Here is a 27,996-nt window from a genome sequence, read left to right on the forward strand (position 1 = left end):
CACCATAAATATTAAAGCAGTCCACGTCTACATACAGCAAGACCTGGACAACACTAAGGCTTGGGCTGATGAGTGGTAAGTAACAATTGTGTCACACAAGTGCTAGGCTATGACCATCTCCAACAAGAGAGAATCTAACCATCTCCCTTTGACGTTCAATGGCATTACCATCACTGAATCCCCCACCATCAATATCCTGGGAGTGACCATTGACCAGAAACTTAACTGGACCAGCTGTATAAATAACTGTGGCTACAAGAGCAGGTCAGAGGCTGGGAATTCTGCTGCGAATACCTCAACTCCTGACTCCCCAAAGCTTCTCCGCATCTGTGAGTGTACCTATACCACATTTCCTGCAGTGGTTCAAGAAGGTGACTCACCAGCACCTTCTTGAGGGCAATTAGGGATGGATAATAAATGCTGGTCTTACCAATGGCCAACCTCTTGTAAACAAACAAAAAAAATTGCTAGCCTATCCCCATGTCTGAGACTGTTTGTAATATTGGTGTTGTATTAACCCTGAGATCTGCTTCCAACTACACATCCACTCCGCCATCTAAAACTGCCTACTTCCATATCCACACGCAATCCAATTCTGTCCCTGCCTCAACTATCTGTTGCTGACACCCTCATCTGTGCCTTCCTTACCTCGAGACTTGACTATTCCTATGCAGTGCTGGCTAGCCTCCCACATTCTATCCTCTGCAAAATTGAGGTCATCCAAAACTCTGCCATTGGAGTTCTAACTTGCACCAACTCCCATTCACCCATCACCCCTGTGCTCACCAGGGCCTGGGGGAGAAATCAAGGGCCCTGGTGCTTCTCCTGTTTCCAGGCCCCTTATCTACCCCCACCAACCCGCGCACACACTCACACTTTAACCCTCCCTCTTAATCATGCATGTCATTCATACTGTCCCACTTACACTAACAGCCCTGGCACCTTATACAGTGACACACTGTCCCACTCGCACTGTCCCACTTGCACTAACAGCACTGGCACCTTATACAGTGACACACTGTCCCACTCGCACTGTCCCACTTGCACTAACAGCACTGGCACCTTATACAGTGACACACTGTCCCCTTGCACTAACAGCACTGGCACCTCAACAGTGACACACTGTCCCCTTGTACTGACAGCACTGGCACCTCAACACAATGACACACTGTCCTCTTGCACCAACAGCACTGGCACGTCAACAGTGACACACTGTCCCCTTGCACTAACAGCACTGGCACGTCAACAATGACACACTGTCCCACTTGCACTAACAGCACTGGCAACTCATACAGTGACAACTCTGTCCCACTCACACTAACAGTACTGGCACCTCACACAGTAATACCCACGCATGCCCACAACCGCACTGTCGGGGCAGGGCTTTGGTGATGGAGCTTGAACATGAGCCAGCACTGATCGGCGCACAGACGTGTGGAGAGCATTTCCCCCCCTCCTCCCTGTGGAGTCTGGAGCCTATTGATTGATGGGCATGTGGCATTTGAGCAACATCTCTCACCCTATCTGCACTTGACCAAATTGTGGATCTGAGCTCCGCTCTAGAGACCTGAGAACATAATATTCGTCCATTCCACCAACTTACGACGTTTTGAAGTTTATCACTATCTTCCTCACAGTTCACAATACTTCCAAGTTTTGAGTCAGCCAAAGATTTTGCAATTGTGCCCTGTACACCCAAGTCGAGGTCATGACTACATAATCAAGTGAAGCAGAGAGCCCTGACACCAACCCCTGGGGAACCCCACTATATATCTTCCTCCAGTTCTAAAATCAACTGTTCACCATCACTCTGTTTCCTGTCACTCAGTCAATTTCATATCTATCACTTTTGTTCCATGAGCTCTAACTTTGGTGAATAGCCTATTATTTGGCTTTTTATGGAAGTTCATGTATACCAGATCAACTGCATTCCCCTCATCAACCCTCTCTGTTCTGCTACTTTATCAATAAACTCAAATTACTTAAACACAATTTGCCCTCAGCTATCCTTAATTAATCCACATTTGTCTAAGTGACTGTTAATTTTATCCTGAATTAACATTTAATCTGGAAGCATTATGGGGCTATGACACATGACAGAAGCAAACTCTGTTCCTGAATGGAAACGGAGGAACTGTGGGTGGTTGAACCTGTTCTATCATTCAGTCAGATCACGGCTAATCTGCATCTTCACTCTATTTAACCACCTTGATTCTGTAACCCAAAATACTCTTACCCAACACAAATCATTGAAGGTGGCAAGGCAGGCTGAAGGAGTGGTTCATAAAGCATATGGGATCCTGGGCTTTATAAATAGGGGCATAGAGTGCAAAAGTAAGAAAGTTATGGTAAGTCTGTATAAAACACTGGTTCAGCCTCAACTGGTATATTGCATCCAGATCTGGGTGCCACACTTCAGGAAGGACGTGAAGAAAAGATTCACAAGAATGGTTCCAGGGAACTTTAATTGCATGGACAGATTGGAGAAACTGAGGTTCTTCCCCTCAGAGTAGAGAGGGTTGAGAGGAGAATTGATAAAGGAATTCAAAATCAAGAGGGGTCTGGGCAGAGTAGATAGGAGAAACTGTTCCAATTGGCAGCAGGAACGAGAACCGGAGGATACCGATTTAAGGTGATTGGCAGAAGAGCCAAAGGCGACATGAGGAAAAACATTTTATGCAGCGAGTGGTTAGGATCTGGAATGCACTGCCTGAGAGTGTGGTGGAGGCAGATTCAATCATAGCATTCCAAAGAGAATTGCATAATTTTGCAGGGCCAATGGGGAAAAGGCAGGGGAGTGGAACTAGCTAAGTTGCTCTTGTAAGGAACTGGCATGGACATGACAGGCTGAATGGCCTCCTTCTGTTCTGTAACCCTTCTATGATTCATGTCGTTCCAGAGATCAGTCGGCTGGTAGTGCAGTAGAGTCTGGCTGCAGAGGAAAGGTTTTGCTGCGTGTTCTGTGTTGGTGGGTACATGCTGTTGACACTGACTATTTGCTGGCTCTCCCTGTCTTGCTTATGGCCTTTGTGTCCTTCTCTGTCCACTGAACTGCTCCAACTGCTGGTCAGGAGGCGTGTGCATCAGGAGTATTCTTGCCTCCAACTCAGATTGTGGATTCGAGCTCCACTCTAGAGACCTAAGAACATAATCCAGGCTGATAAACCTAGTGCAGTGCTGAGGGAGTGCTGCACTGTTGGAGGGGCAGCTAGTGACTGAGTGTATACTTGGGATAAAAACAAAAAACTAGGCTTATGAGACTTATGAAACTAGGCACTTTACAGCCTTCCGGACTGAATATTGAATTCAACAACTTTAGACCTTGAACTCCCTCCTCCATCACCGCACCCCCCCCCCCCCCACTTCCGTTTCTTCCCCCTCCCTTTTGTTTTTTCCAATAATTTATATAGATTTTTCTTTTCCCACCTATTTCCATTATTTTTAAATCTATACCTGTAATGCCCTGTCAGTCTTTCCACCCCACTCCCACTAGAGCTGTACCTCGAGTGTCCTGCCATCCATTCTTAATTAGCACATTCTCTTAGATAATATCACCACCTTCAACACCTCTTTGTTCTTTTGTCTGTGACATCTTTTGATTATCTGCTCCTATTACTGCTTGCTTGTCCCTACAACCACCCCCCCACCCCCACCTTCTCTCCGCGACCCCCCCACACCTTAAACTGCCTTATATTTCACCTAATTTTACTCAGTTCTGTTGAAGGGGCATGAGGACTCGAAACGTCAACTCTTTTCTTCTCCGCCGATGCTGCCAGACCTGCTGAGTTTTTCCAGATAATTCTGTTTTTGTATACTTGAGAGTTTAGTGAGTGGGGAAGTTTAAGGTGTTAATCTTGTTCTTGAAAAATCTAGTCTTATCTGTAGCTAGCAGTAACTGGAATGTACTGTAAGTAGAGTAAGTTTCTTCTTTAGGCAGGGTAAACACTCTCTACTGAGAATAGCTGAGTAGTTAATTAGCTAACTGGTTTAACCTGGTTCCTGAAACTGCGGTTCAGTTAACATAAATACAGGAGCTTATCGTGCAGCTTGCAAATGAGTACGGCTTGTGACTGTATACTTGGGAATTTGGTGAGGAGAGAGAGGAGGTGCTCCTTTGCTTTTGATTTTTCTAATTTTTTTCACCTGTAGGAATTGGCCCTTTACTACAGGGAAAGAAGCTAGCTGTTTGGTGAGTATCTGGTGGATGGTTAAGGTTGCTTCTATTCCTAAGGTTTAAAATAGCACAAGAACTGGTGGTAAGGTGAATAAAATATACAAAAAGGAAAATAATTAATTTAATAAAATAATTAAGTTGTTAATTAAAACACATTAAGGATGGTAGGACAAGTGATGTTTCAATGCTGCAGCATGTGGGATCTCCTGGGTGTCATTGCGACCCAGGGCAAACACGCCTGCAGTAAGTGTTTGTGGCTTGTAGAGCCTCTGCTCAGAGTTGTTGAGCTGGAGGCCGAACTGCAGACAGGCAGTGCATCAGGGAGGGTGAAAGTTACCTGGACACTTTGTACCAGGAGGCGGTCACACCCGTATAGATAGGGTATTCTGATTTGATCAGTGGTCAGGAACAGGAGGGTGTGACTGTGAGTGAGGCAGGTAAGGGGACCTAGAAGGCAGGAGTGCAGGAGCCTCGGCCTTTGCAATTGTCCAATTGGTTTGAGGTTCTTTCAGCTTGTCTGGATAAGAGTGAGCGTTGCAGAGTGGATGAGCTGACTGGCCATGGCACCATGGTACAGGAAGCCATTCAAGTTGCGGGGAGCCAAAAGGAATGTGGTGATAGTAAGGGACAGTGTAGTGAGGGGGATTGACACTTCTCTGCAGCAAAGAATGAGAGTCCAGCAGGTTGTGTTGCCTGCCCGGTGCCAGGGTTTGGGACATCTGCTCAGGGCTAGAGAGGAATTTGGAGTGGGAAGGGGAAGTCATCATGGTCTATGTAGCTACCGATGACATAGGCAGGACAAGGAAAGAGGTTCTGCATAGTCAGTATGAGGAGCTAGGCACCAATTTAAGAAGCAGGACCTCAAAGGTAATAATCTCTGGGCAAATTGGCATAAGGCAAATTAGATTGGAGAAATAAATGCGTGGCTCAAAGACTGGTGTGGGGGAAGTGGCTCCCAGCTGCTGGGGCACTGTCACCATTTCTGGGGAAAGTGGGGGCTGTATCATTGGGGTGGTCTACACCTGGACCAGTGTTCTAGCAAGCTGTGTAAGCAGGGAAGTAGAGAGGATTTCAAACTAAATAATGGGGGCAAAGGATCAAATTTGGGAAGGTGTTAAATCAAAGAGTAGAGATAGGCAAGGAAGAAAGGTACTTATATGGCAGATGATATGCAGACCATGACAGGAAGGGATAGAGAGTACAAATCTAAGAGTAAATCAGCAGACAAGGCTAGACGTTACAAAAATAATAAAAGTACAAACTAAATGCTCTGTATCTGGATGCATGCACCTAGCATTCGAAGCAAAACAGATGAACTGATAGCTCAAATAGCAATCAATAAGTATGATCTGATACCATTATAGAGGCATAGCTGCAGGATAACATAGATTAGAACCTGAATATTGAAGGATACATGATATTTGGGAAGGACTGGAAGCTAGGAAAAGGTGGAGGGCTGGCTCTGTAAATTAATGATGGTATTAGCACAATAGAGAGGGATAACTTAAGTTCAGGAAATCAGGATGTAGAAGCGGTTTGGGTAGAAATGAGAAATGATAAAGGCAAGAAGTCACTTGTGGGAGTGGTGTACAGGCCCCCTAACAGTACCCATGTGGTAGCATGGACTATAAAGGAAGAAATAATGGGAGCTTGTAAGAAAGGTATGGTGATAATCATGGGCGATTTTAATCTACATGTTGATTGGAAAGATCAGATGAGCAAAGGTAGCCTAGAATGTTTTCAGGATAGTTTCTTAGAACAGCATGTTCTGGAGACAACCAGAGGGTAGGCTTTACTAGACCTGGTATTGTCCAGTGAGATAGGATTAATTAATGACTCCATAGTGAAGATGCCCCGAAGTAGCAGTAATCATAATATGATTGAGTTTTACATTCAGTTTGAGAGAGAGAAGAGTGGGTACAAGACTAGTATTTTAAACTTAAGCAAGGGAAATTATGAGGGTATGAAAGCAGAGCTGGTTAAAGTGAACTGGCAAATTAGGTTAAGGGATAGGTCTTATAGAGATGCAGTGGCAGACATTTAAGGGGATATTTCAGAATACACAAAATACATACATTCCAATGCGAAAGAAAAATTCCAAGGGGAGGACCCACCATCGTGGTTAACTAAAAAAAGTTAAAGATGGTATCAAACTTAAAGAAAAATCGTATAATTGCGCAAAGATGGGTGGCAGGTAAGAATTTAGAAAACTGCTGAGAATGACTAAAAGATTAATAAGGAGGGAAAAATTAGAGTACGAGAGAAAGCTGGCTAGAAATATAAAGACAGAAAGTAAGAGTTTCTGTAGAAATTTAAAAAGAGTTAAGAAAGTGAGCGTTGGTCCTATAGAAAGTGAGTCGGGGTGGGATGTTAATAATGGAAAATAAGAATATTGCACATAAATTGAGCAGGTATTTTGCATTAGTGTTCACTATAGAGGTTACAAGTAACATCCCAGAAATAGCTGTAAATCAGGAAATGGAAGGGAGGGAGGAACTCAGGAAAATTACAATCACCAGGGAAGTGGTACTTGTCAACCTGCAGTTCCAAAAATTTGCTAAGTTCCTGGGACCTGCTGGATTTCATCCTAGGGTCTTAAAGGAAGTGGCTAGAGAGATAGTTGATGCATTGGTTTTAATTTTCCTAAATTCACTAGATTCGGGGAATCTGGATTGGAAAATGTCGAACGTAACTCCTTTATTCAAAAAGGGAGGGAAACAGAAAGCAGGACACTACAGGCCAGTTAGCTTAACATCTGTCATAGGAAAAACATTAGAAGCTATTGTTAAAGATGTTATAGTAGGGCACTTTGATAAATTCAAGGTAATCAGGCAGAGTCAACATGGTTTTGTAAGAGTTCTTTGAAGAAGTAACGTGCTGTGGATAAAGGGGAACTGGTGGATGTACTGTACTTAGATTTCCAGAAGGAATTTGATAAGGTGCCACTTCAAAGGTTATTGTGGAAAATAAAAGCACATTGTATAGGGAGTGACTTAGTGGCATAGAAGATTGGCTTGCTAACAGGAATCAGAGAGTATAACTGGGTAATTTTTTGGTTGGCAAGATGTAATGAGTGGTGCAACAGGGATCAGTGCTGGGGCCCAAACGTTTTACAATTTATATAAGTGATTTGGTGAAGGGACAGTTAGTATGGTTGCTCAATTTGCCAATGATACAAAGATTGGTAGGAAAGAAGTTGTGAAGAGGACATAAGGAGGCTAAAAAGTGACAGAGTTAGGTTAAGTGAGTGGGCAACGATCTGGCAAATGGAGTATATTGTGGGAAAATCTGAAATTATCCTTCTTGGCAGGAAGAATAAAAAAAAGCATATTATCTAAATGGTGACTTTGCAGAGCTCAGATGTAGAGGAATCTGGGTGTCCTAGTGCATGAATTGCAAAAGGTTAGTATGCAGGTACAGCAGATAATTAGGAAAGCTAATAGAATGTTATTGTTTGTTGGGAGGGGAATTGAATACAAATGTAGGGAGGCTATGCTTCAGTTATACAGGGCATAAGTGAGACCAGACTATGTACAGCATTGGTCTCCTTATTTCAGGAAGGATGTAAATGCTTTGGAAGCAGTTCACAGACGGTTTGCCAGATTAATACCAGGAATGGGCAGGTTGTCTTATGAGGAAAGGTTGGACAGGTTAGGCTTGTATCCACTGGAGTTTAGAAGAGTAAGAGACGACTTGATTGAAACATATAAGATCCTGAGGGGTCTTGACAGGGTGAAAAGGGTGTTTCCTTTTGTAGGAGAATCTAAAACTAGGGGTTAAAATAAGGAGTCACCCATTTAATACAGAGGTGAGAATTTTTTTCTTTGAGGGTAGTGAGTCTTTGTAACTCTCTTCCTCAAAAGGCAGTCGAAGCAGAGTCTTTTAATATTTTTAAGGTAGAGCTAGATAGATTCTTGATAAGCAAGGTGGTGAAAGGCTATCAGGAGTAGGTGGGATTGTGGAGTTGAGGTTACAATCAGATCAGCCATGATCTTATTGAATGGTGGAGCAGGCTGGAGGAGCCGAATGGCTTATGTATGCTCCTGTTTCATATGTTCGTATGTTGTTCCTATGTTCGAGATCTTATCTTGTTGAGATTGAGAATAGGATAGTGAGAAGATAGAGAGGTGCACTCGTATCTACAAGAGGACGACGACCATCAATAGAATGTACTAACTACCCATATGACCAGAAAGACAACCTGAACAGAGAACCAGTAGTCTCTGAAGATTTATAAGTTACTCCAGAGTTCAAGAGCACATGAATCCTATGCAACCTCCGAGAGAGATGCAAACAAGGTCAGGGAGATTGGTGAAACCACTGTGAACCAGAGATGAAGGCAGAGAATTTGAGGTGAGATGTAAAGGGTTAACGTTAAATATGTAAATATGTAGTCAGCATAATCAATAACGTAGGATCACATGGGGAATATCAGAGCATGGAGAGAGAGAGTTCTATGTAGAGCCTTGTGCAGAGTCTACCTTGTAAAACCGCAAAACACCATAAGTCGTAGGAGCAGAAGTAGGCCATTTGGCCCATCGAGTCTGACCCGCCATTCGGTGAGATCATGGCTGATCTGAAAATCCTAAATTCCACTTTCTTGCCTTTTCCCCATAACCCTTGATTCCCTTACTGATTAAAAATGTCAATATCAGCCTTGAATATACTTAATGACCCAGCCTCTACAGCCCTCTATGGTAAAGAATTCCACAGATTGACTACCCTCTGAGAAGAAATTCCTCCTCATCTCTGTCTTAAATGACCCATTACTCTGAGATTATGCCCTCTGGTCCTAGACTTCCCACAAGGGGAAACAACCTCTCAGCATTTACCCTGTCAAGCTCCCTAAGAATTTTATATGTTTCAATAAAGTCACCTCTCATTCTTCTAAACTCCAGTGAGTACAGGCCCAACCTACTCAACTTCTCCTCATAAGAAAATTCCACCATACTCTGGATCAATCTTGTGAACCTCCTCTGGACTGCCCCCAATGTCAGTATATCTTTCCTTTAGATAAGGAGACCAAAATTGTTCACAGTATTCTAGGTGTGGTCTAACTAGTGCCTTGTATAGTTTTAGCAATACTTCCCCATTTTTATACTCCATTCCCTTTGAAATAAAGGCCAACAATCCATTTGCCTTCCCTTTAACCTGCTGAACTTGTATGCTAGCTTTTTGTGATTCATGCATGAGGACCCCCAAATCCCTCTGTGCTGCAGCTTTCTGCAGTCTTTCTCCATTTAAATATTATTCAGCTCCTCTATTCTTCCTGCCAAAGTACATAAGCTTACATTTTCCCACATTGTATTCCATCTGCCACATTTTTGCCCATTCATTTAACCTGTCTATATCCCTCTGTAGACTTTTTGTGTTAACCTCACCACTTGCCTTCCCACCTATTTTTGTGTCATCTGCAAAATTGGCGATAGTACATTCACTTCCCTCATACAAGTATTTAATATATATTGTAAATAATTGTGGCCCCAGCACTGATCCCTGTGGTACTCCACTAGTTACAGGTACATCCTGAAACTGCTCCCCTTATCCCAACTCTCTGTCTTCTATTAGTTAGCCAATCCTCTATCCATGCTAATATACTACCCCCAACACCATGGGCTCTTATTAAGTAGCCTTATGTGCGGTACCTTATTGAACGCCTTTTGGAAACCCAAGTATATTACATCTACTGGTTCCCCTTTACATATCCTGCTTGTTACCTTCTCAAAGAATTCTAATAAATTTGTCAGGCATGATTTCCCCTTCATGAAGCCGTGCTGACTCTGCTTGATTATATTATGTATTTCTAAATGCTCTGCTATTATATCCTTTATAATAGACTCTAACATTTTCCTGATGACAGATGTTAAGCTAACTAACCTATAATTACCTGTTTTTTTGAATCCTTCGCTTTTTGAATAAGGGAGGATTGGCAGTTTTCTAATCCTCTGGGACTTTTCCAGAATCTAAGGATTCTTGGAAGATTACTACCAGTGCATCCAGTATCTCTGTAACTACTTCTTTTAAAATAGTTAGCATAATGTTTAATAAGAGATAGAGTTTGCTAACAGTATTGCTTCCTGCATTGTCTGCAAGTCCAGACCAAAAACAACAAAAACAAGCTGCCTCTGCTTTGAACATCCTGTCTCAAATTCGCAAATTCCCCCAATTTTTACTTTGACGTTTAACCGAGGCACAGGTATGCCCTTCCGTTTGCTGCTGAATCCATATCTGCTTGGGCTTCAATGATGGTCGTCTTGGTCTAGGGCTAGGACTAGGACTTAGGGTTCCTCCTCACCAAGGGTGATTGCAGTGTCTGCCTCATTACCAACCTGGCTAAACGTGATGGGATTCGTGGAGAGACTCCAGGTCAGAGCAGGAACTAGACCTCCATATGAAACAGGAGCACAGGGAAGTGTATTTCAGTGATTCTTTGTGTTTCATCTGCTTCATCTTTCTCCATCAAACTGCAGAATACATGTCATCTTGAGTGGCAGGGTGTGCTGGCTTAACAGGTCAGTGATTTCATTGAAGAGCAGTGACTAATGAACCTTTTCTTGTTCTATCATTTCCTTGCTTATTCACCTACTGTAACCTAACCATCAGCGGTAAAAGAGACTCATTCTGCATCAAATCAGTTGCAGCAGAACTCAGCTGCCAATATTTGAACGGTGAAACACCAGTCGAATAAAACTGCAAACAGATTTGGATGAATTGAAACACACGGGCTGCAAATTGCGGGCAATTAAAAGAAAGGAAAGACTTGCATTTATATAGCACCTTTCACAACCTCAGAATATCCAAAAGTCCTTTACAGCCAGTGAAGTGCTTTTGAATCATTGTTGTAATGTAGGAAAAGCAGCAACCAATTTGCACACAGCAAACTCCCACAAACAGCAATGCGTGATAACCAGATAATCTGTTTTTGTGATGTTGTTTGAGGGATAAATATTGACCTGGATACTGAAGAGTGCAATGGGATCTTTCACATGCTTCTGAGCATGCAGATGGGGCCTCATCTCATCTGAAAGATGGCACCTCCAACAGTGCAGCTCTCCCTCAATGACACACTGATTGACAGCCTTGATTTTTTGTGCTCAAGCCCTGGAGTGGGACTTGAACTTGGAACCTTGTGAATCTGAGGCTACCGGCTGTCACAGAGTTTTAAGTTTTGGGTTTGTGTGAAATACGAGAAAGTGTTTGGACTGGGAAATTGTTTGAAATGTGCAGGCCTGAGAAAGGACAAGAGTTCATGACAGTTTCGGGGAAGAAGGTGTTGTTAAAACTAAAACTTCTGTAATAATAAAAGGTATCGTGTAGAAAAGTACAGGTCAGCTTGCAGGTCAAGTTAAATATATGACAAGATGTCTCACCCCTCCTCTCTCACACTCCTACCTGTGCCACAATCTTGAACTGTGTTCACCACCGGACATGTTCCTGCACAAGCTACAAACTCAAACGGCACAGGGGAATCAATTAATACTTTGCTGCATTGAATGTGAGTATGGCAGGCCAGAGCTTTGTTTTCCCCTCTGATCTTAGCCCCTCTGATGAGAAATTAGTTCTTAATGTGCATCCAATGGAGAGGAAGGATTCTCTTATTCAGATCGCACACGCCATATTAAATTATTTCTATTTCTAGGACCATTTGTTAAAGGTTTCTTTTTCTTTTACATTCAATAGGGAATTCAAGGGGAGAATTCACTGGGAGACTCTTGGGGTGGTGGTAATGTCACTGGACCGGTAATTCAGAAGTCCAGGCTAGTGCTCTGGGGACACAGGATCAACGGGCAGCTGGTAGAATTTAAAATTCAGTTAATAAAAACCTGGAATCAAAAGCTCCTCAGTTATTGCGACTATGAAACTAGCATCGATTGTTGTAAAAAAAAACATCTGGTCCACTAATGTCCTTGAGTGAAGGAAATCTGCTGTCCTTACCTGGCCAGGCCTACATGTGACCCCAGACACAGAGCAATGGTCAATAAGTTCAGGGGCAATTGGGGATGAACAGCAAATGCTGGGCTTGAAAGAATTTTAAAGAAGAGAAACTTCTTTACCGAGGGAGTGGTAAATGTGGAACTTGCTGTTGCATGCAGTTATTGGGGTGAATCGCATAGATACGTTTAAGGGGAAGCTAGATAAACATATGAGGATGAAAGGAATGGAAGGATATGCAAGTAAGGTGATGTGAGGAGTGAAGGGAGGAGGTTCGTGCGGGACCAGTACAGACTAGTTGGGCCAAATGGCTAGTGTCTGTGCTTTAAATACAATGTAACAAATCTTGAAGTTATTCCCTGTCCTCATCTTGATTCATGCCAACTTATCGATGTAAACAGTTGTTGATTAGGTTTGCAGGGAAGAACATTCAATTGGACTGTGACAGTGAGGGGAGGGAGGCAGTAAGAGGTGGTTCTGGAGGGAGCCAGGGTTGATGGCTATGCTCAGATGGGGATCGAGTTCACCCAGGTCAAAGTGGAATGTAAAAGCAAAATACTGCAGACGCTGTAAATCTGAAACAAAAACAGAAATTGCTGGAGAAACTCAGCAGGTTTAGCAGCATCTGTGAAAAGAGAAATAGAGTTAACGTTTCGAGCCCGTAAGACCCTTCTGCAGAGCTGAAGAGAAGTGGAAATGTTGGTTCTGGTGAGCTTATCTGCTTCTGAAGCATCCTTCTGCTCTTATTCTGTAAGTGAGGGGTGTGAGTTGCAGGACGTCCTGCGGCTTGGTGGCTTTCTCACCGTCCTGATGTGAGGCACAGGGTGAATTATCCACCTCTTGGCCTGGAGCCTTGCCAGATTTCCTGTCCTGCGTTCCTGCCAGATAAGGTTCCCAGCTGGAAATTTCCTCCTCATGTTATCCCTGCTCCCTGAGCTTATGCACAGATTGCTTCTAGTTCCAGAGCTAACCCAACATTGGTGCCATCAAATACTCAATCGCTGCAGGTGTCCAGCTTGCTGCACTAAGAGGGTCAGCCACTGCGGCTGCCAAGGATATTTCCTGACAGCCTTTTTGACTGAACCTTTTTGTTTTCCAGTCCTCGCCGAAAGCTGCCAAGTCCTGATAAGACTGGCTGACGTCCTCTCAAGCAGCCTATTCCGTTCCCACCGCTCCATGTCTGCTCCCTCAGGTGAACAGAAAGATTCCACGCCACTATTTTGAAGAAGAGCAGGGAAAGGTTGCTATTTTAATCACTGAAATATATTAATTTACACACAGATGCTTGTGGGCTGCTGTTGTGTGCAAATTGGCTGCTGCATTTCCTACAATACAACAGTGACTCCGGAAAGCATGCCATTCACTGTAAAGCGCTTTGGGATGCCCTGGGGACATGAAAGATGCTATGGAAATGCAAGTCTTCCTTTTCCTATTGCGCTCTATTCTCTGCAGCAGATGATAGAGCTTTCACCTCTGCAACATGAGGCAGCACATTACTGTTGAGATTGGCTCAAACCTATTTCGACCAAGCCTCCTCTTAGCAATAATCCAGCAGCAGGCCATGGTGATGCTTGACACAAGCAAAATTTCATATAGAGATCGGCACTGAACTGATTAAATCGCCTTATAGTCAGCCCTGTAGCAAGCCGTTGTCATCTTAAAAGTACCAGCTGATAGTGACTGTGCTGTGAACCCTGGATGGTACAGAGTGGGATAGCTCCAGACTCTCTCACCCCCAGTTTATGCTGATCGAGCTGATCTTCCCCAGCATAGAATCGTAGCACACAGGGAGGCCATTCAACCTCTCATGCCAGTGCCAGCTCTTTGTAAAAGCCATCAATTTCTATGTTCTATGAAATCTGATTCAAAATCCCTTTTAGGTAATGTGTTTAAGATCATAACACCCATTTATACTCCTCCAGCCTCATCATTTCTTTAACTGTCCTTTTACTAATTATATGTTTATGAAAGATTTTTGGTTTCCCTTTTATGTTACCCACTAATCTTTTCTCATATTCTCTCTTCGTCCTTTTTATTTCCTCTTTCAATTTCTCTTGGCACTCTCTGTATTCTGATTGATTTTCAATTCTATTCTCTTGTTGATATTTGTCATAAAACCCCTTTCTTGTTGTTTTAAAATTAACCTCTATTTCCTTTGTCATCCAGGGAGCTCTAGCTTTGAATGCCCCACCTTGTCTCTTTATGGGAGTATGTTTGGTTTGTGCCTAAACTATCTCTGTCTTGGAGGTCTGCCATTGTTCATTTACTGTTTTCTTGACCAGTGTTTGTTTTCAGTCCATCTGTGCTAGATCACTTCTCAAATTACTGAAATTGGCTCTGCTCCTATTGGGTTTTTTACCTCTGATTTTCCTTGTACCTTTCCATACTATGTTAAACATAATTATATTCTGATCACTGTTATCCAGATGCTCCCCCGAAACATACTCCATTTTCCCTACTTCACTTTCCGGAACTAGTTCCAATACTGCTTCATTCATCGTTGGGCTAGAAACATATAGATTAGGAAGTTCTCCTGTACACATTTTAGGAATTCTCCACCCTCATTGCCCTTTATTCTGTTTTTTCTCCCAGACTATAGTAAGGTAATTGAAATTTCCTACTATTACTTCTCTATTATTACATTTCCCTGAACTTATCCTAAATATTAGCTTTACTATCTCCTCATTATTTGACGGTTTATGGTAAACACCCAGCAACATAACAGCTGCTTTTCTCTTCCTTAACACCAATAGATTATTATCTAATATATTGTCCCTTAATACTTGTAATATTATATCAAGACTGCCATACCTGCTCCTGTCTTTTTCCCTTCCCTACTCCTCTTCAATATATTGTAGCCAGGAACATTACTTCCCATTTAAGTCGGACTTCTGTTATAGCCACATTATCCCATGTGACAATGTGTGTCTGTAACTTGTCAAAACTTGCAACATACCTCAGATTAACAAACAAGCTTTTTTTTTAAACTTATTCTTTAATGGGATATGGGTGCCACTGGCAAAGCCCATCCCCAATTGCCCCTGAACTAAATGGCTTGCTAGGCCATTTCAGAGGTCAGTTAAGAATCAGCCACGTTGCTGTGGGTCTGGACTCGCATGTAGGCCAGACCGGGTAAGGATGGCAAATTTCCTTCCCTAAAGGGCATCAGTGAACCAGATGGGTTTTTACGACAATTAATGATGGTTGTCATGGTCACCATTACTGTGAGTAGCATTATATTCCAGTTTTATTAATTGAATTTAATTTCCAGCAGTTGCCATGGTGGGATTCGAACCCGTGTTCCTAGGATGCCTGAGTTATTCTCTGTACTACTAGCCCAGTGACATTACCACTCTGCCACTAGTTTGGAGAGATTAAAATTGGGAATGTTCAAGAGGCTGGAATTTGAGGAATGCAGATATTTCAAAGGGCTGGAGAGATGGTCAAGATTACAGAGATGGGGAGAGGTGAGGACCTGGAAGGATTCAAAAACAGGGATGAGAATTTTAAATTGAGCCATCACTTAACTGGGAGCCAGTGTAGGTCACTGAGTAACATGGACAAACAGCACTTATTTAAATACTTGACAACATTTTAAAAGCAATGGTGGAAGGTATTGCATTTATATGGCACCTTTCCTCAGGATGTCACAATGTGCTCTGTAGCCAATGAAGCACTTGTGAAGTGTCGTCACTGTTGTGATGTAGGAAACGTAGCAGGAGTCATATCTAGCACAAAGGAAGATGGTTGTGGTTGTTGGAGGTCAGTCATCTCAGCTCCAGGACATCACTGCAGGAATTCCTCAAGGTAGTGTCCTAGGCCCAACCATCTTCAGCTGCTTCATCAATGACCTTCCTTCCATCATAAGGTCAGAAGTGGGGATTTTCGCTGACAATTGCACAATGTTCAGCACCGTTCGCAACTCCTCAGATACTGAAGCAGCCCATGTCCAAATGCAGTAGGACTTAGACAATATCCAGGCTTGGGCTGACAAGTGGCAAGTAACATTCAGGCCACATAAGTGTCAGGCAATGACCATCTCCAACAAGAGAGAATCCAACCATCGCCCCTTGATGTTCATTGGCATTACCATCATTGAATCCCCCACCATCAACACCCTGGGGGTTACCATTGACCAGAAACTGAACTGGACTAGCCATAAAAATACCGTGGCTACAAGAACAGATCAGAGGCTAGGAATCGTGCGACAACTAACACATGTCCTGACTCCCCCAAACCTATCCAAGGCACAAGTCAGGAGTGTGATGGAATACTCCCCACTTGCTTGGATAAGTGCAGCTGCCACAACACTCAAGAAAGCTTGACACCATCCAGGACAAAGCAGCCCGCTTGATTGGCACCACATCCACAAACAAACATTCAGTCCGTCCACCACCAACACACAGTGGCAGCAATGTGTACCATCTACAAGATGCTCCGCAAGAATTCGCCAAGGCTCCTTCGACAGCACCTTACAAAACCAGGACCTCTACCATCTCGAAGGACAAGGGCAGCAGATGGATGGGAAAACCACCACCTGGAAGTTCCCCTCCAAGTCACTCACCACCCTGACTTGGAAATATATCACCGTTCCTTCTCTGTCGCTGCGTCAAAATCCTGGAATTCCCTCCCTAACAGCACTCTGTGTGTACCTACACCACATGGATTGCAGCGGTTCAAGAAGGCTACTTTCTCAAGGGCAACTAGGGATGGGCAATAAATGCTGGCCCAGTCAGCGAAGCCCACATCCCGTGAAAGAATAAAAAAAAACAAATCAAATACAGCAAACTCCCACAGACAGCAATGTTGTAATGATCTGTGTTTCTGTGAATCAGAGTTCCAATGAAAGATCATCGCTCTCCACTGTCAGATCTGAGTATTTCCAGCATTTTCTGTTACACAAGATAACATTCTATTTTAGAAAGGTCAGAATCGTAGGATCTGTGATTGTTGATTTAACATCTGGAGTACAATGAGTTCTGGATTCTGTTATGAAGGAAGAAATTGAAAAGCACTTAATTTGGCCACAAATCAAAACCAAACTGGGATTTATGAGAAAACAAACCATGGCAGCCTTACTACAACTTTGAAGAAAAATTCATGAGATGTGAGTGTCGCCAGGAAGGCTGACATTTATTGCCCATCCCAAATTGTCCTTGAGAAGCTGGTAGTGAGCCACCTTGGGATCCCAGAATACAGCACATCTGGCCTTCTGTCTTCGTACAACTCGGGTAGTCCCACTGCCCTGGTCTTTCCCCCATAGCCCTGCAGTTTTTTTCTATTCAGATAATTACCTGATTCTCTTTTGAAAGCCATGATTGAATCTGTCTCTGTCACACTCTCAGGCAGTGCATTCCAGATCCTAACCACTCGCTGCGTTAAAAAAGTATTTCCTCCTTTCGCCTCTGGTTCTTTTGCTGATCACTTTAAATCAGTGTCCTCTGGTTCTGTACCCTTCCGATGGAAACTATCTACTCTGTCCAGAGCCCTGAGGATTTTGGACACCTCTAGCAAATCTCCTGTCAGCTTTCTCTCCTCCAATATATCCACATAACTGAAATTCCTCATCTTTGTGTTAGTTCCAATAATTGTATGTTAAGGAGGAATGAGTCTGAAACTGGCCTGTACCTTAAAACAGGTTTGTTTCCAAGACGGCAAAGTAAAGTCACAGTCTCCCAGTTCCTCCCTGATACCCAGAGCAAACTGGTTTCTATACTCTTGCAATGATCCCCTAATCCATCCCCACTTGGGGACAGCTATGCTTAATTACCAACTTAAAGCATGATTTCTATTGTAGCACAATTTCTACATTAACACCTGGACTCATTCTCATAAATCTGTTCCACACTGTCTCTAATGCCTTCACATCCTTCCTAAAGTGCAATGCCCAGAATTAGATACAATACTCCAGTTGGGGTTGAATTAGTGTTCTATGAAGGGTCAATTTTGAACCTTCACAACCTGTGTGTTGAAGTTACTCCCGCAGGGCTGTTGGATAGAGTGTCCCAGGAGTTTAACTCAACGACGATGAATTTTCAACCCAGTACACGGGAGGCCCAACAACACCCTGTTGGGGCAAATAGGGATGGGCTGTGATGCCCACCTTCCAAGAATGAATAAAACAATGATTCAGTCTTCATTCCTCTTGGTGTTCTGTACTATGGCTCTTGGTCCTTTGCAGGTATTCAGGAAAGGACAGGGCAGTGGAACTCCTTGAACATTGATGGGTTGTCTTTGAATATAGAGGAAAAGCAGGCTTGAGTTACCAACTCTGCACAGGAGTGGAGGAAGGATGTGGATGAGTGAGCAATTCCCTATGGGAACAGGAGTGGGATGTATAGCAGACTTTACAGAGAAGGCAGGAAAAGACAGCAATGTGTAAGGAACAGAGTACAGCAATGAGGAAAAAGGGTGCCCAAGGTAATGGCACATCTGCACAGCATTTTCCCACCAGAATTCACACAGGGACGGTTCTGTGTTGGATCATATTGATTCTATTAGTCACAATCAATCTGTTTCCTGAACGAAACCTAACCAGGAGCAAAATGTTGCTGTTCTGGGTCTGTGATGTTGCGGTGGTCTGAAGCCAGCATAGATATTAAATGGCAGGCATCAGTTCCTGCAGCCACTGAATGATAGATGTCATGGCATTCAATGGCATGCAGCATTAGAATGTGCATTAGAATTTACTTGTGTCAGGGTGGCAATGACAGACTTCTTGCGAAAAGGGGAAAATCCCAGTCACTTAACAACCTCCCTTCTTCGTAGAGACTAGCACTGGAAGCTAGGTGGGAATGTGTCTCCATTATCTCGTCATGTTCAGGATGGTCATGAGAGCTTTTGAGAGATCCTGATTTGTGTTGCCAATGTAAGTTGAACTGTTCTCCTTTGTCTTTAGACTTAAGCAAGGATGAGTCGACCGCCCTCCTCACAGAACCTGACCTGCGGAGCATGGGAGATGAAGGAACGCCTGGGCACAGGAGGTTTCGGAAATGTCAACCGTTGGACTAACAAGGTAGCGCCTGTCAACTTCTGATTTGCTCTGGCGACTGCATTAGATTGGGGACAGGAAATTCTCCCTCTTTCCCTAGCTGTAAAATTTCATTGGGCGTTCCATCAGAATGCTCCAATCTTTATCCACTCTAACGTTGGATCCTAATGGGAGTGAATGAAGTATCAAATTAATCTAGCAATGAGGGTGGAATAGAGGCAACAGATTCAGATCTGTTTTCACCTTTACGGCCGAGGGAGTGATCTAGTGGAGCGAAAACCGCTCTCTGGAACTCTCCTGATTTTCATTCCATTGCTATGCTATGGTGTAAAAATCCTATAAACGGTTTGATGCCCATTTTGGAAATGAGAGCATAGTGGTTATTTGACGAGGTGAGTAATCCAAAGGCTTGGACTAATGATCCCGAGATGTGAATTCAAATCCCACCAAGGCAGCTGGGGAACTTAAATTCAGTGAATTAAAATAAATCTGGAATAAAAAGCTAGTATCTATAATGGTGATCATGAAACTACTGGATTGTCATCAAAACCCATCTGGTTCACTAATGTCCTTTAGGGAAGGAAATCTGCCATCCTTACCTGGTCTGGCCTACATGCGACTCCAGACCCACAGCAATGTGGTTGACTCTTAATTGCCCTCTGAGATGGCCGAGCAAGCCACTCAGTTGTGAAGAAGGTGGCTCACCATCATATCTTAAGGGCAATTAGGAATGGGCTGGCTTTTCCATGAATGAAAGAAAAAAATATGATCTAGCTCAGTGAGTGCTGCCTCCTTCCTTTCCTAAAAAAACATCAAATCAATGTCAGTGCTTTGTCTCTGATAATCAGAGGCCGTATAGCCACGCCCACAAGTACCCCTTCAGCCCACTTAAGTTACTGCTTTGTGTTTGTCTCGATATTTTTGATCAGGCGATGTGTGGGGACTTAATGGTTCAGTAGTGAGCTATGAGTGTGTATTATTGGGTATTATTGAGGGGGAACTTTAAGCTGCTTGTTATTGATAATGTGGTGACTGTATGCATTGGCTCCTGCAAGAACAAATGAAGTCAAAGCTGAGAAAAGGTCCCTTAGCCTACCAAGCCTGTCCCTCTGGTAGTTCAGCTCAGCACTGTCCCTCCAACAGCACAGCGGTCCCTCAGTATTGCTCCTCCAACAATGCTACATTCCCTCAGTGCTAACCTAATCCTCTGACAAGGTGAGAGTGCCATCCACTGAGCCACGGCTGACACTATACTGACCAGGTGGAATTGTTTGCCTTGAATCCTTTTGGCTTCAAATTGAGTCCAGCTCCTGCTTGGCTAAAATATCCCTTGTTCTCACTGTATTCGGAGAAGTATCCTGCTAAAATTTGGACAGGAATTTCTGTTGAGGGTAAAGTGAATTCAAAGGTACCATGGATGAATAATGCGTACATTTTTCTTGAACAGTGTGCTGCGAACCACGGTCATAGAATCACAGAATTGTTACGGTGTAGAAGGAGGCCATTTGGCCCATCGTGTCTGCACCAGCTTTCTGAGCATTTTAACTGAATGCCAATCTCCTTCCTCTTCCCCATAACCTTGCACGTTGCTTCTATTTGCCTCTTAAATGCCTCAATTGAACTTGCCTCCACCACACTTCCAGGCAGTGCGTTCGATACCCTAACTACTTGCTGTGTGAGAAAGTTTTTTCTCACCTCGCATTTGCTTCTTTTGCAAGAGACTTTAAAACTGTGCCCTCTGGTTCTCGATCTGTTTACGAGCGGGAACAGTTTCTCCCTATCTACTCTGTCTGGATCCCTCATGATTTTGAAAACTTCTATCAAGGTCAGCTTCATTCCACTCCAGCAGGATACCATTTAACCTCCTGGCCCCCTTCCTCTACTCTTTCCGCTGTCAGCTTTGGTGTCAGTTCTCCGCTCTGAGCTCTAATCTGCTGAGCTGCAGCTGCTGCTGAAACTCATTCTCAGCACCAGAGCGATGCTGAACGGGGCATGGAGGATGTCACCTGCACTCTGGGCCAAGGGTTCAGCCAAGGTCACTTCATTAAGACCTTGTGATGCAACCGCAGATTTTAAAAGGAGAAAAAGAGCTGAGCCTGCGCAGAATTTCCTGGAAGCAAGTCCATCCTGGATGTTGCAAATGCTAACACTAAAACTCAGGTGATTACCTGAATGTCATTCACACAAACCAGAGGCGTTGTAGCAAGACTAAACAAACTGAAGCTCGAACTTTTGGCCATCCCTTTTATGGTCATTGGTTAGAGATGGGTAACTGTTACCTGAACGCAGAATGTCTTTAATGACAACTGAAACTCTGGAGAGATCCCACAGGGATGGATTCAGAGCTGGGTCACTAGGCAGAAGAATCCCCACCTCCTGAGTTCTCTTCATTCAAAGGCTACTCAGTGGCACAGAATGATCCCAGATTGACAATCTGCAGCTGAATCCGATGGAGTCTGGTTTGGAGCCATGCTGTAGGTCGCAGGTGGCACTTTGCCATGTGAAGAGTTCCCTGTGCCCACTGACTCAAGTGTGGGCCCACACCTCACTTCAGGTGTCCAGTGGTCGCCCTCTTGGGGAGGAGAGTAGATGTATCAGTTTGGATCACTGTCTGAAAGGGTGGTGGAAGCAGAGCACAATAATATCTTTCAGAAGGGAATTGGATAAATACTCGAAGGGGAAAAGTTTGCAAGGCTATGGGGAAAGAGAACGGGAGGAGCGGGTAGTGAGAATAATTGAACAGCTCTGTCAAAAAGGTGGCACAGGCAGGATGGACTGAATGGCCTCCTCTGCCATATTATCCCATTGCAGCTGGGAAGGTTGGCAATGTTGCAGGGGCACTGTTAACACCTCCCCACCCAATGGGTGAGCCAGTTGCTGGGGGCTGCTATTCCCTGACTCACCATCCCTCCCAGGTCACACGGTAAGCCAGTGCACTAAGCGATTGGGTAACGAAGACTGGTAAAGGAGCAGGAAGGGTATCAATGCTCCATGGTGAAGTTCAGTGGTGTTTACTTGATGTTGCCAACTTGTGTCTAAATTCTTTGGATTGAAATAAATGGGATGTCCCCTTATTGTGAGAGCGTAGAGTATTGGGAAAACAGGAACTGTATGTGTATAGACTGTTGTGTATCTTCATAAAAATGGAATTGGGTGACAGTGGGGGTTATGTGTGTCACGTGGACAGCTGAGTTAAAAATACACATTGAACTGAGTGAACTGACTAGCACTAGTATAATAATCTACTTCAAATGTTTGACTGGCTCTGTGAATACCCAGGCTATGGGTGCCAGCACTCTGCTCAGTCCAGCTCACCTCACCATCACAGACATTTGGAGCAATAACTTTACTCTTTACAAATAATTCTAGGAAATTGGACTTGGAAAAAACATTATGCAGGAAAGGCTGAGCACCAGGCACTTCAGATTTTGTGAAATGATAGAATCATGAATAATACAATATTACATATCACATCTCTGCCAGCTCTTTAAGCTGTGTTTTCCTGTTAATCTCCAGGTCTCTCTGTCCCTGCACCCTTTTGAAAATTGTACCATTCAGCTCATATTGCCTCTCCTTATTATTCCTACCAAAATCTATCTTCACACTTCTCTGCAATAATGTCCTCTGCCATCTGTCTGCTCATTTCACCAGTCTGTCAATCTCCTCTTGAAGTCTATTCCTAACCTCCTCCACTATATACTACATTTACAAACTTCATATTATCTGCAAACTTTGAAACTATGCCCTCTATACCCAACTCCCAGTCACTAATATAGGTCAAAAAGAGCAGTGGTTCTAATACTCACTCCTGGGAAACAACACTGTACACTTTTCTCCACCCTGAAAGAAACATTCACCACCATTCTCTGTAGCGTAGCCAGTTTTGTATCCACACAGCCACTGTTCCTTTAATCCCCTAATGTGTCTTTTATCTGGGTATTTATTGATATTTTATTTTCAGGACACTGGGGAGCAGGTTGCAATCAAGCAATGTCGACAGGAGCTAAGCCCGAGGAACCGAGAGCGCTGGTGTCTGGAGATTCAGATCATGAAAAGGTGACGGCTCTGCAACCTAACCCTCCATCTTGGCCTGGCACAGAGTGAGGGATCTGCCCCTCAATCTGGCTCACCACCTCTGGGTGGTTCCCAGGATAGCTTGATTTCCTCTTTCCAGTGCTGACAGCTTGCTGTGTTTCCAGGAGAGGGAGGAGAGGGTAGGGGTGGGGAGGTGGTCAGGGGGAAATAGAAGGGGAAGGGATAAGAGAGAAGTAATTTGAGGGTGAATAAAAGACAAGCTGTGTCAAAAAGACTCAGTGAAATGTGCAAGAGTGATGACCAAGACCCTGTCAGGTTAAAAAAAAGACTTGCATTTCTATAGCACCTTTCAAGAAGTTAGAACATCTCAAAATGTTTTACAGCCAATTAAGTACTTTTTAAGGAAGCGTGGTCACAACAAACTCCTACAATGTGATAATCTGTGTTTTTTGATGTTGATTGAGGGATAAATACTGTCCAGGATACCAAGGCTAACTCCCTTGCTCCTCTTTGAAATAGTGGCTTGGGATCTTTTATGTCCACCTGAGGGGGAAGGCAAAGCCCTGGCTTAAAGTCTCATCCCAAAAGTGGCACCTCTGGCTGCTCCCTCAGTACTGCACTGGAGTGTCAGCCTAGAGTTTGGTCCTGGAGTGGGACTTGAACCCAGAATCTTGTGATTGAGCGGCGAGAGTTCCACCCACTGAGCCACAGCTGACACCCAAGAGTCAAGAGTTGACGTTTCGAGTCCTCATGACCCTTCAACAGTTCTGTTGAAGGGTCCTGAGGACTCGAAACGTCAAGTCTTTTCTTCTCCGCCGATGCTGCCAGACCGGCTGAGTTTCTCCAGGTAATTCTGTTTTTGTTCTGGATTTCCAGCATCCACAGTTTTTTGTTTTTATTTTTGTTTTTACCCAAGAGTCAAGGGCTGACTAGAGATGGTATGAAGTCTGAGCAGGAGGGAGGGGCAGACTGCCAGGGAGCATGGCTCAGGAAAATCCCACTCGCATACAGGAAGAGATAAAACGATGAGAAAGAAAAGACACTTTGAGCAACGCCTTTCCGCCGATGTGAACACAGTGATAAAACTGTAGGGTTAGGATTTGTAACAGGCTGGTTGACAAGGAGGGTGTATCTCTCTGTGTTGAATCCCCAGGGATGAGAGTAAGATCCTGGAAGGAGCAGAATGCCAGAGTAAATCTGCGAAACAATGCATCTCCCCACATTAGATCAGACTACCCAGCAGATGCCATGTGACCTGCCCCTGATAACACACCAGCATTAAATTACCAACAACACAGAAAAACACAGTTTTTATGATTCTTCTGTATTTGGCAGCTCAGCAGCAAATCAGTCTGAGGGGTAGGAATCTCCCTGGCCTCACTGTGTGCCATCTGCCAGATTCTCACCTGGAGTTGCATTTGGATCTGGATTGTTTACCACAGTGTGGAAGAATCTAAACACAACTGTGTTCCATTGATAAAGAAATACTCCTGCCTGAAATTGCATTCAGACCTGGAGTGTTTATTACCATACAATAGAATCTAAACACAACTGTGTTTCATTGATAAAGAAATACTCCTGCCTGGAATTGCATTCAGACCTGGAGTGTTTACTACCATACAATAGAATCTAAACACAACTGTGTTCCATATACGAAGCAGGAAATCCAAACCATGCTGGCTATAAACTAGCGCACAGCCTGTTTAGATATTCTTTTCTTGAACACACTCCCATCTCTGGGTCAGCCTGCGTAAGTTTACTTGCAGACCCAAAGTGGTTGCTTTTCTTGGCTAATAATAGGGACTATTTGAAATCCTCCTCGATGATGCAGTGAGGAGCAGGAGGTGGCCCTTTCGAAAACCTATGCAGCGCTGGGTTGGGCAGCTGCTGGACTGCAGCTGGACCTGGTGCTTGGGTCAGAAATGGCAATGTAAATACCCTCATTCATGCTCCCGCTGCCGCCTGTCCGTCTCCCCCCACCTCACGCCTCCCTCCATCAAGCACAGATTTACAGACAACGAATGTGAAGGATGTGACCTGGGAAGAAGAGGCACTGTGCTAAGCCCAAGGATTCTGCACTGTTGGAAGGAATAGACATGAAATGCCTTGCGCTCAGGAACAGCGTCAACAAATTAGGGCTGAATTCCAGGCTAGAAGTTCTTCGCCAACACTGGTGGCCATCTGCTGGCCTGAGTAAGGGGAAGGGGGAATGTTTACCATAAATCCCAGGTTATGATCACCCCCATAATACTTACCCAGACCAGCCGGGTCAGCTCTTAATTTATCTTTCTGCTAAAGTTTAAATTTATTTTTAAAAAAATTTCATTGCTCTTGGGCATGAAGTTAGTGACTCCAGCTTTAGGCCTGGCTTAAAGAGGTGATGAGTTGGTCCAGAGACCACCTTCTCTCTCCCTCTTATCTCTGCTTCACATCCTTCATTTGTTGAATCACTCGTTGTCTAGGTGCTTGTGTAGTGCTTAACAAGAGTGCTGCTTCGGTAGAGAGTTTGGAAAGCTTATTATATTGGGCGCTCTTATCCATTTTAGCTAGGTGCTAGAGGTCGGTATGAGTGTTAAAGGGGACAGAACACTCGGTCAGTGTTTTAAAGGGGTTGAGAGCCCGGGCTGGAGAGTTGGTTAAGTTCTATCAATAACTGAGCCACAAGAGTGCGATTCTGTCAGGCAAACTGTCCTGAAAGGCCAACCTTTCACCAACTGAAGTGGTCCTCCCTCTCTGAAGGGGCTGGTCGATCTCCCCGGAATCATCCCAGCTTTGTGGGCCCGATTCAGATTTCCAGCACTGGCGGTTGTTTTCTGTTTTTATCTTTTGAGAAAGTATCTGAGTTTGCGAGGATGAGTTGGCAGCCCTGCCTGGACAGTGTTGCGGAATAGCTGTGTTGGTGGAGTTATTGCTGGAATCCCCCCTGTCCCTGGAGTGTGCTCTCTGTTCTCATCGTAACAGGAGGGATTATTGAAAACGGCCACATTCCTTAACATGCAGAGGAAATCTTGCTCTTTGCTCTTGACTGATGAGCACCACAGAACCTGAGTAAGCTGTTTCAAAGTGATGTTGAAGGAGCCTTGGCGAGTTGCTGCAGTGCACCCTGTAGATGGTACACACTGCTTCCACTGTACATCAGTGATGGAGGGAGTGAATGTTTAAGGTGGTGGATGGAGTGCCAATCAAGCGAGCTGCTTTGTCCTGGATGGTGTCAAGCTTCTTGGTGGTTGTTGGAGCTGAACTCATCCAGGCAATTGGAGAGTATTCCATCACGCTCCTTAGTGGTCAGTGGTAACCCCCAGGTTGTTGATGGTGGGGAATTCAATGATGGTAATGCCATTGAATGTCAAGAGGAGGTGTTTTAATTCTCTGTTATTGGAGATGGTGATTGCCTTGTTAGGGCCTCCTTGATGCCACACTCGGTCAAATGCTGCCTTGATATCAAGGGAGTCACTTTCACTTCACCTCTGAGTTCAGCTGTTTTGTCTTCAGCTGTTTTGTCCACTTTGGATCAAGACTGGAATGAGGTCTGGAGCCAAGTGGCTCATTTGTTATTTAACTGTCCATACATACGAACATACCAGTTAGGAGCAGGAGTAGGCCATTCACCCCCTTGAGCCAGCTCCGCCATTCAATAAGATCATGGCGGACCTGATTGTAACCTCAACTCCATGTTCCTACCTACCCACGATAACCTTTCACCCCATTGCTTATCAAGAGTCTATCTAGCTCCACCTTAAAAATATTCAAAGACTCTGCTTCCACTGTCTTTTGAGGAAGAAAGTTTCAAAGACTCACGACCTCAGAGAAAAAAATTCTCCTCATCTCTGTCTTAAATGTGTAACCCTTTACTTTCAAACAGCTAACCTTAGTTCTAGGTTGTCCCACAAGAGGAAACATCCTCTCCACATCCATCCTGTCAAAACCCCTCAGGATCTTAAAGGTTTTGATCAAGTTGCCTCTTATTCTTCTAAACTCCAGTGGATACAAGCCTAACCTGTCCAACCTTTCATCATAAGACAACCCTCCCATTCCAGGCATTAGTCTAGTAAGCTTCTCTGAACTGCTTCTAATGCATTTATATCCTTCTTTAAATAAGGAGACCAATACTGTACACAATACTCCAGATGTGGTCTCACCATTGCCCTGTACAACTGAAGCATAACTCTACTATTAAACTCAATTCCCCTCGCAATAAATGATAACATTCTATTAGCTTTCCAAATTACCTGCTGTACCTGCATATTAACCTTTTGTGATTCATGCACCAGAACACCCACATCCCTCTGTATCTCTGAGCTCTGCAATCTCTCACCATTTAGATAATATACTTCTTTATTCTTCCTGCCAAAATGGACAATTTCACATTTTCCCACGTTATACTCCATTTGTCAGACCTTTGCCCACTCACTTAACTTATCTATATCCCTTTGTAGCCACATTATGTCCTCTTCACAACTTACTTTCCTATCTATCTTTGTGTCATCAGCAAACTTAGCAACAAGTCCAGTCTACAAGTTTTCCAATGTCTTCCTGTATTATGTTGCACTCTTCCTGTGTTGGTTATTCCCCCAAGTTTGGTATCCTCTACAATTTTTCCAAACCAATGTTTTTATAAACAATGAATAGAGCCATTCAATTGTGGAAGAGAAACCCACATTTTTTAAGGCCCCGATGAATCTTCTCTCCTGGGTTTTGCTTGTAGCAGTGTCTTGGAGATGAATCTTCGTCTCCACATTAATCTTTATATTGGCAACCCAACTCCTGATCCTAAGCCTCAGACCTCAGGACCCAGCCCCTAAACCTGAACACTGACTGCAAGCTGACTCCTACATTGTTCCTGGCCTGCGGTTTTCATGTTTCG

At 43.9% G+C, this 27,996-nt stretch overlaps 1 protein-coding gene across 13 annotated transcripts in view; it reads left to right on the forward strand.

Moving 5' to 3' along the window:
- The window catches only part of ikbkb (inhibitor of nuclear factor kappa B kinase subunit beta), a 505,718-nt gene that overhangs the window by 443,488 nt on the left and 34,234 nt on the right, over positions 1–27,996 (forward strand). For 3 of the 13 annotated variants that reach the window (XM_078565687.1, XM_078565688.1, XM_078565695.1), the window contains exons 1-3: positions 54–75; positions 19,012–19,121; positions 23,059–23,153. In XM_078565687.1, the coding sequence (XP_078421813.1) occupies positions 69–75; positions 19,012–19,121; positions 23,059–23,153 (212 nt within the window). In that variant the 5' untranslated portion in view covers positions 54–68. Of the gene's footprint in view, positions 1–53; positions 76–4,026; positions 4,190–10,644; positions 10,687–19,004; positions 19,122–23,058; positions 23,154–27,996 lie in introns of those variants that run through there. The other 10 variants (XM_078565689.1, XM_078565694.1, XM_078565691.1 and 7 more) reach the window with 9 other exon arrangements.

This window comes from Cetorhinus maximus, chromosome 20, assembly GCF_964194155.1.
Source record: "Cetorhinus maximus chromosome 20, sCetMax3.hap1.1, whole genome shotgun sequence".
Classification (NCBI taxonomy): domain Eukaryota; kingdom Metazoa; phylum Chordata; class Chondrichthyes; order Lamniformes; family Cetorhinidae; genus Cetorhinus; species Cetorhinus maximus.